Source organism: Procambarus clarkii, chromosome 23 (assembly GCF_040958095.1).
Source record: "Procambarus clarkii isolate CNS0578487 chromosome 23, FALCON_Pclarkii_2.0, whole genome shotgun sequence".
In the NCBI taxonomy this organism is placed as follows: domain Eukaryota; kingdom Metazoa; phylum Arthropoda; class Malacostraca; order Decapoda; family Cambaridae; genus Procambarus; species Procambarus clarkii.
This window is the reverse complement of record NC_091172.1, coordinates 24,330,840-24,340,481: the sequence shown is the minus strand read 5'-3', so window position 1 is coordinate 24,340,481 and position 9,642 is coordinate 24,330,840. Positions and strand designations below refer to the sequence as shown.

Below are 9,642 nucleotides of genomic sequence, written 5' to 3'. Positions count from 1 at the left end.
GCCTTCACCCCCCCCCCCCTCGTCCAATCACTTGGACTGGACCGTAGAGCGACGGTCTCGCTTCATGTAGGTCGGCGTTCAATCCCCGACCGTCCAAGTGGTTGGACACCATTCCTTTCCCCCGTCCCATCCCAAATCCTTATCCTGACCCCTTCCCAGTGCTATATAGTCGTAATGGCTTGGCACTTTCCCCCCTGATAATTCCCTTCCCTTCCACCCCCTCCCCATCCCCCCCCCTTTCCAACCCCTCCCCTCCCCCCCCCTCCCCCTCCCCCCCCCCCCTCCCCTTCCCCCCCCCCTCCCCTTCCCCCCCCCCTCCTCGCCATGCAATGGAGTCGTTCACTGCGCCGGTCCAATGAGGCCCTTCGCTCCGGGCCAATTACCAGAGGCAATAAAAGATTTCTCCACTAATTACAGAGGTCGAGTAACTCTCCAGGAACCTCGCCCTCGACTCCCCGCCAATTTTCATTGCCTCTTGAAACAATCGCGAACTCTCTAATGGCCAATTAGTCGCGAATATAGGCGGATGGAAGGAGCCCGAGGCCTGTCTTGCGGGCCATCCTGCACAGACGCCGGCCCGAGCGGCACTGACCTCAGCCCATGCCCTCAAGCCCTCAAGTAGGATCCAAATCCTGTACTAGGAACGGTGTGACGTCATGGTGACGTCATGGTGACGTCACACACCACAATAAAACGCAACATTTTATCAATTATTTTCGTTGGCTTCGGTCAGGTCAGGTCAGGTCAGGCTGGATTGTGTTGGGTTCGGTTAGGTTGGGTTGGGTTGGGTTGGGTTAGGTTGGGGTTACAGAGTAGCAGTGAAGTAGAAGGGTGCACATTTCTCTCACCTCTTAAACCCTATGGACCCAAGAGGAATGAAGCCACTGGCGCTATTCTTTAACCAACGGGCCAGACTTGAAATCATCAGTTGGACCGTCGTCCACACTGACTGCTCGAGACCAAACATCATGCCAATTACAACCGGAAATGTGGTCCGTGGACGTCACTTACTAACTTAACTTCCTCTGAAGACGTCAGTCCAGCGTCAGAGGCACACATGACGTCGCTATTTACCTTGGTCAGCTGGTGGAGCGCAGGCAACATCCCCCCCCCTAGCAACACATGCAATATACGCTGCTGGCCACGCCGTCAGCAACACATACAACACCCCAGCATAAAACAGGATAAGTCTATACCGATAGCAACACTTGCAACACTCACAATATGCAGGAGGATAAGTGCACCAACGGGAACACTTGCAACAGTCACAATATGCAGGAGGATAAGTGCACCAACGGGAACACTTGCAACAGTCACAATATGCAGGGAGGATAAGTGCACCAACGGGAACACTTGCAACAGTCACAATATGCAGGAGGATAAGTGCACCAACGGGAACACTTGCAACAGTCACAATATGCAGGAGGATAAGTGCACCAACGGGAACACTTGCAACAGTCACAATATGCAGGAGGATAAGTGCACCAACGGGAACACTTGCAACACTCACAATATGCAGGAGGATAAGTGCACCAACGGGAACACTTGCAATACCCACAATGTGCAACATACTGGCTCTGTCCCCTGGGGGCATGATGCCCCTATACGGACGTAACAAGTGGGTGTATACCTTTCACTTTAGCTTCTCCTCATTGTATGCCACACGGCTTGCTAGGCCATACGAGCAGGCAACTTTGGATCCAACGATCTATTGTGGTTTGAATTTAGTCCAAATACCTCAGTTAACCCATACTAAACAAAATGTGGCTATATACGTGTAGATATATGCACGTGTATATATATGTGTGTTGGTGCAGGGGTATATGTGAATGATCTTTAAGGATATATATATATATACTCAGCGAGCTTCCCCCCCCCCCCCCACACACCGGTGTTCTAGCGTCAAGGCGCTGCCACAGGCACGCCCAAATGCCAATTAGCATGCTGGCATCTAGTTAACATAATGCTGTGTGGTATTCACTACCCCCCACGCTGAAGAGAAGAGCTCTATACGCTGTGGAGCACACAACACTATTCTGAGTGTTGGTGCACATGTTGTCTCTCTGTGCACGGGGGAGCAGGCACATGCTCCCGTGGGAACACACCTGTTACCTGTGGTCATAGCTGCTCCCCGTGGGCCACACCTGCTCCCCGTGGCCACACCTGCGTCGCTACCCTCCTAGCACGACTCCATGGCGCTCACCTGCAAAGGAACAAAGACATCGTTTTAATGTTGAATCGCTATGAGCCTCACTACACTATACCTTACATGATGTGGTGCTGGTAACGGGGTGGGGGAGGGGGGAGGGAAGGAGGGGGAGAGAGAGAGAGAGAGAGAGAGAGAGAGAGAGAGAGAGAGAGAGAGAGAGAGAGAGAGAGAGAGAGAGAGAGAGAGAGAGAGAGAGAGAGAGAGAGATAATATGTGTATTTTGCTATTTGTGTCTGCATAATTGAAGGTTTTAGCTCTTGGACTCGGCCTTTCTAACCGTTTCTATCATATCTACTTCATAACGTATATTTTTTTAACACACACACACACCTGTTGATTGACGGTTGAGAGGCGGGACCAAAGAGCCAGAGCTCAACCCCCGCAAGCACAACTAGGTGAGTACAACTAGGTGAGTACACCCACCCACCCACCCACACACACACACACACACACACACACACACACACACACACACACACACACACACACACACACCACACACCCACACCCACACCCACACCCACACACACACACACACAGCGCTCTGGGGTCGTAGTCTACGGGCCCGGGTTCGATTCCGGTTGTCCTCTTGTCCTTTGCCTTCAGTATTTCCTCCTCTCCCTCCTACTTTTTCCATTTGCTTCTTGGCATTGTCTATTGAGCCGTTCGTGCATGCGTGTGGAAGTTAAGAAGGTTAATACCAGAGTCAGTGTAAGAAACCCGCAACTCTAACACGAATTCAACAGGAATGAGACAGGTTAAGTGTGCTTGGCGCGCTGGGCAGCGCTGGACAACAAATGGGGTTTCGATACATTATTTCCCTGTGAGTGGAGAGAGAGAGGTGGGAGAGGCAGCATCCTGCATCCACACAGGTAATCCTTGGAGGGGGTTCTAGAGTCCCCAATGGTCCCCCGGGGCACAAAGAAGTCCTCGGGGGTCAGAAAGTGGTCCCCAGGGGCACAGAGGGCTCCCCCAAGGGGTTCTAGGGGTCCCCAGAGACACAGAGGGGTCCCCCAGGGGTTCCAGGGGTCGCCAGAGACACAGCGGGCTCCCCCCCAGGGGTTCCAGGAGGTCCCCAGAGACACAGAGGGCTTCCCCAGGGGTTTCAAAGGGTCCCCAGAGACACAGAGGGCTCCCCCAGGGGTCCCCTGAGACACAGAGGGCTCCCCCAGGGGTCACCTGAGACACAGAGGGCTCCCCAGGGGTCCCCTGAGACACAGAGGGCTCCCCCAGGGGTCCCCTGAGACACAGAGGGCTCCCCCAGGGGTTCTAAGGGGTCCCCAGAGACACAGAGGGCTCCCCCAGGGGTTCCAGCGGTCCCCAGAGGGCTCCCCCAGGGGTTCCAAGGGAAAGGGGAGGACCCCGGACGCCGCTGGAGCAGCTGGTGATGGTGGCCAGGTCGAGGGCCCTACTGAGGCTGCCGGAGGGACAGAGTTGACTAACAAGGGGAAAATTGAAAAACTTCCTCGGGTCCCGGAAGCATGGACCAAAAAAAAACTAAACTACTGAACCTCTCTCGGCAAAATAGGGTATTACCAGTGAGCGCTCGAGCACATACCAACGCGCGCTCACATACGCACGCGAACAAGGACTCTTCCTCACACACAACATGGCCAACATGAGTCCTGGCTATGTTGATGTTGACTCGTGTCAACAGGACATAGTTATATGATCTCCTTGATAAACATGATCTGACAGCCTTTTATACCCTTCTAAGCTCCTTTCTTCTCTGTTCTTTTGCTCCTTTGTCTCTATCTCACCTCTTTATCTTCGTCACTAAGCTATCGGCAGTTTCATTTAATCTTAAGTTTTCATATTAACTCTTGTCTCCTGGTTTACTTCTTGGCCTCTCTCTTCTCGCCTCACATTCTTACCTTACATATTAACGCTCCCAATTCTTTACACAATTACGGGCTATTCAGGCCCGTGCCACCTCTTGGGTGGCTTAATCTGCATCAATCAATCATTCTTTACAGGACTTGACAGTGGATCAAGATGACAGGTCTTACTTCCTTCTCAGATGTGTGGTTGGATGTGTGATCTTCAGCCACATTGTAATGACTTTCTTCTTGCCGATATACCATTTAAGAACAGATATTGCATACTTCATATTGCAATATTCTATACTTCATACGCAATATTGCAATATATAAAAAGACTGCATTGAAGCTTCATCTGAATCTCCCTCAGTTCTTTCTATCCAAATATAGAATCGACTTGAGAATGGTCCAGGACGGACCGAAACGTCGTCGTCCCTTCACCTTCTAGTGTGTGGTCTGGTGAACATAGAGAGACAGAAACTCGCATAATTGCTGACTTCTTACATTGTCTTCCTTTCATATGAATACTGAACTATAGAAACTTCGTGAAATACATTGTAATGTGTTCACCACATCAGGTTTTCAAAGTTTCCTTAATACAAAATATAATTACATAAAAATGTAGACTGACGCTCATATTAGCCCACACGAAGCTAATATAAACCCATACATATAAACCCTCCTATATAAACCCATACAAACCCATTCATATATACGTCTTATCAACACTTAACAGCCCGCTGGCCCACACGTCTATTGTGGCATCTAAGATGTTAGTCTTACAAAAATGAAATATATTCAATATATGGTAAGATCACCTTCAGAAGAAAGCAACTATGCTAGTTGGAATATATGGCACTTGGAAGAGATGTGAGGACAAGAAACTGGGATATGAGGACAAGGAGTTGGGACATAAGGACGAAATGTAGGAATGATACCCAGCATCTTGGATCATCGGGAATCGAACGCCGACTCTGCAAGAAGCAAGGCTCTATACCGGCCTTTTCATTACCTCGACAAGAAGGCTTACGAAACAAAATTAATTAATACAAAAGGCCTCAATCCGCGGGAAGTTTACATAAATTACAGCCTCGCACGAATTAGTTTGGGGGACAAAGTTTGGAGTTGAAAACAAAACTTTCGCGTATTCAACATGTGTAATTTGCTTAGCTGTTTCACGACCTTCAATGTTGTTCCGCTCATGATTATAACCCGAGCTCCAAGGTTACTGTAGTTGTGTGTGTGTGTGTGTGTGTGTGTGTGTGTGTGTGTGTGTGTGTGTGTGTGTGTGTGTGTGTGTGTGTGTGTGTGTGTGTGTGTGTGTGTGTGTGTACTCACCTAATTGTGCTTGCGGGGGTTGAGCTTTGGCTCTTTGGTCCCGCTGTGTGTGTGTGTGTGTGTGTGTACACATGCGCATACGTGCCTATACGAGTTTGTCTGTGCATCATTTTTTTTTTTTACATGAAGCCCAACACATAACAATGTCCCTACAAGACAGAGAAGAGCTGCAATTATCACCAGCCCTATCAAACCTGCATCACGGGCACCCCCCCCCCCCCCTTGCTGCAGCTTGCAAGCAAACAAGCCCCCCAGAGAGCGGGGGGGGGGGGCCCTGACAAACAAGACGACGACGCCAATCACCTGTTCCCCTCATTGAAAATATCCCGCTCTTAGTGACGTCACAACCTTTTAACCCTCTTTATTTGAGGGTTCGATTTGGTTAGGATTGGTTGGACTAGGTTGGGTTAGCTCGGGTTGTGTTGGTTAGGTTAAGGTCGGATACGTTAGACTTCGTCGACTAGGTCAGGTTTGGTTGGTTAGGTTTAGGATAGGTTGGGTGTGGGTTGGAGAGGATAGGTCGGGGGTGGGTTGGTGAGGATAGGTAGTGTTAAAGAGCTGTGGGGACGTAAAGAGGCCTCAACTTGTCTCAGGTCTTGATCACTGCTCACGCCCCGTCCTCAAGGTGTCGCTGCTCAGTCTTAAGAGGAACCCGTAGAGACCTTAAATAATTATATATAAGAAAGTTTATTTCGTGAACTAATCTATGCGGAGAGCAGTACACCCGTCGCGGTGGACAGTATACCTGTCGCGGAGGGCAGTACACCCGTCGCGGTGGACAGTATACCTGTCGCGGAGGGCAGTATACCTGTCGCGGGGGACAGTATACCTGGCATGTGGGATAACACGTGTTGCGGTGTTGCCCCCCCCTCCCCCCCCCCCAGTGATGTAAGGTAAACTTTACTCTACCCCCTATGGCATCTCCCCTCCCCCCTTCCTATCTCCTCTCCTTCACAAGTTGCACCTTAATAAATCTCCACCCCCTCTTTACCTTCCCCTTCCATTATGCACCTACCATCCCCATCCTCCCCCCCTCTTCCCTTAGCCCCCTCCTTTCCCTCTTTCCTTTCCGTCCCATCAAATTTCTCTCCGCCATCCCTTCCTTTCTGTCACCAATTTCCCTTCTGCCCCCTTCTCTCTCGTCCCATTTTTCTCCTGTCCCCCCCCCCTCCCCTCCTGTTCCATCCCCCCTTTCCTTCCTATCCTCCCTCCTCCCCCCCCCCCACCCCACAATCACGCTCCCATGACCGTGGTAATTACGAGCGTGCAACAGCTTGCAATGATCGTTGCATCAGCACCCAGCACTCGTCAACAGCCTCGCCCACGATGAAGGGCTTCGTTTTTGTATACACCAAAAACCTACAAAAAAAATCATTTTTGTATCCACCTATGAAGACATGCAGTGGCAATGGGGTGGGCTTGAACTCGCGTCTCTGGTTTGGCGCGTCGAGAGCGCCGTCTACTTAAGTGGCACCTCGCGGTGACCTGTCTGGCCGGGAGGGCAGCGTGGAGGGTCGTCTTCTGTTGACAGCTCTAAGTCGTCCACGTGGTACAGCCAGCTCTAAGTTGTCCACCTGGTACAGCCAGCTCTAATTTGTCCACCTGGTACAGCCAGCTGTAACTCTATCCACAACGACATAATTTCCCCCCTTCAAGAGGCCGATGATTCCGCTAGCGTAACTAATCTATTGTTGAGCCATTTCAGCGTCAAGTGGCGGGGAGGGAAGGGGGGCAGTGAAGTGTGTGAGAGAGGGGGCGCCGACCCCCCCAACTCTCCGCCAACCGCCAATAAGCCAATAACAGCTTCAGAGGCGAATCGCGCTTAACGACGCGACAAGCCGAATTGCATTGACTCTTCACCTCGTCTCTCTGACCTGAAGGTGAGGCTAGTTTAGCTGTTTATCTTCAAGAGGCGAGCGAGTGCTGTGGAGACTTGTACCCTTGTAACGAGATGTGTTCATTTCTTCCTCATACATATGTACATGAACATATTTATATATTATAATATATATATATTATATGAATGTTCAAGTGTTCAGAAGATTTACAAGATTTACTTAAACAAACTATAATCAAAAGATATTAAAAGCTAATCAAGTTATTGTGACTCATCGTCTGCAACATCAAATCAACATTACTCAGTTTTGAAACCAGACAAATTAAACTTTTGTTATAGGGAAGGGAGGGGGGGGGGCGGTTGGCAACAAAGCAATAGTCTGTACAATGTTTCCGTCACTGAACTGTGACGTAACATCTGTGTGAGCCCGTGTCCTCTCTCTGTGAGGGACCTGCGGACACCCGCCCACCAGGTGTTGTGACCCAAAAGGCTTATGAAAAGAGTAGTTAGATTCTCTCTCAAATCTATAAGGCGGCGGAAGTGTTTATATGTGTGTATATGAATGGGATGTATATGAAGTGCGTGGTGAGGGTCTCTGGCATGCCAGGTTGTCGGTATCTTTTGAGAGTGCCGCCATTGCGACTATATAGCACTTGGAAGGGGTCAGGATAAGGATTTGGGATGGGACGGAGGGGGGAAGGGATGGTGCCAAATCACTTGGACGGTCGGGGATTGACCGGTGGGGGAACCTGCGTGAAGGGAGACCGTCGCTCTACCAGCCAGTCAAAGTGACTGGGGTGCCGTGACCGGGAAACTACAGTCGGAAATGGTCTTGAAGCAAATGCACAATGATTATTAAGTTTTAGTCTTTTTAGTCCTGCCCGAAACGCTTTGCGTCATAGTGGCTTTAGGCATTGTATGTACTAGCTCTATCTATAAATTCATCAATATCTGTATCACTCCTTGTATCTATGTACTTTACCTAAATAAACATTTGAATTTGAATTTGAATTTTGAATTTGAATTTTGAATTTGAATTTTGAATTTGAATTTTGAATTTGAATTTTGAAATGTTGTCTTTGGAGGGCCAGAGGAGTATGAGACATATGTGGAAATGGCACTGAGGACATTGGCCCCAAGCGGCTGGACGTGGACATACAGTCTTGGTCTGCAGGAGGAGTACTGGACGGTTGTGATCCACGGAGCTATGATCACATCAGCCCGTTGACATGTTCCAGACCTCTCTCTCCACCCTCACTGTAGCAGTGCACAGTGCTACAGTGAGTTAGTATCGCCAGCAGCTCATCTGTGTGTTATGAAGTGACTAACATTTACCCAGTAAATTTAAGAGATAAGTATTTACAACAGTTCATCTGAGAGCCTCCCCCCCCCACCCCACCTCTCCAAATTATAACTGTATCCACAATGTTATCAGCTGTGACAAAGTCGTCCAGGAAACCCAGAAGTTGACGCCGAACACTCCACTGTAGGCAACATCAACCACAGAGACTCCACCAAGGACAGCATCAACCACAGAGACTCCACTAAGGGCAGCATCAACCACAGAGACTCCACCAAGGGCAGCATCAACCACAGAGACTCCACTAAGGACAGCATCAACCACAGAGACTCCACCAAGGGCAGCATCAACCACAGAGACTCCACCAAGGACAGCATCAACCACAGAGACTCCACTAAGGGCAGCCATCAACCACAGAGACTCCACCAAGGGCAGCATCAACCACAGAGACTCCACCAAGGGCAGCATCAACCACAGAGACTCCACCAAGGGCAGCATCAACCACAGAGACTCCACCAAGGGCAGCATCAACCACAGAGACTCCACTAAGGGCAGCATCAACCACAGAGACTCCACCAAGGGCAGCATCAACCACAGAGACTCCACCAAGGGCAGCATCAACCACAGAGACTCCACTAAGGGCAGCATCAACCACAGAGACTCCACTAAGGACAGCATCAACCACACAGACTCCACCAAGGGCAGCATCAACCACAGAGACTCCACCAAGGACAGCATCAACCACAGAGACTCCACTAAGGGCAGCATCAACCACAGAGACTCCACTAAGGACAGCATCAACCACAGAGACTCCACTAAGGGCAGCATCAACCACAGAGACTCCACTAAGGGCAGCCATCAACCACAGAGACTCCACCAAGGGCAGCATCAACCACAGAGACTCCACTAAGGGCAGCCATCAACCACAGAGACTCCACCAAGGGCAACTCGAAAATGCAATTTTGATTCCGCGCGCTACTCAGTGTCTTATCGACAATGTAAATTCAATATATGCAAATTGCAGACTGCTTATTGTTTCCGCGAATAATCTACGTAGCATCGTGAAGCAAGATACGAGACTACCTGGAGGTCGGGCCGCTCCCTCTTCCACCAGGCAGGTGAGATGGGAGAGCAACCT

General features: G+C 50.0%; 1 protein-coding gene across 1 annotated transcript; it reads left to right on the top strand.

Annotated features, from left to right (window-relative positions):
* Positions 1-2,881: 2,881 nt before the first annotated feature.
* On the top strand, positions 2,882-9,414 carry LOC138367777 (mucin-22-like). Its single transcript, XM_069329740.1, has 2 exons — positions 2,882-2,914; positions 8,695-9,414. Exons 1-2 carry the CDS (start codon positions 2,882-2,884, stop codon positions 9,412-9,414), a joined length of 753 nt encoding a protein of 250 aa, XP_069185841.1.
* The last annotated feature ends 228 nt before the right edge of the window (positions 9,415-9,642 follow it).

What these genes read in the sequence shown, in the direction of transcription:
- LOC138367777 (XM_069329740.1), top strand. Translation starts at nt 2,882, where the DNA reads ATGCGTGTGGAAGTTAAGAAGGTTAATACCAGA. An exon ending in TTAAGAAGGTTAATACCAGA is followed by an intron (nt 2,915 to 8,694) that starts GTCAGTGTAAGA and finishes ACTCCACTGTAG; the next exon opens with GCAACATCAACCACAGAGAC.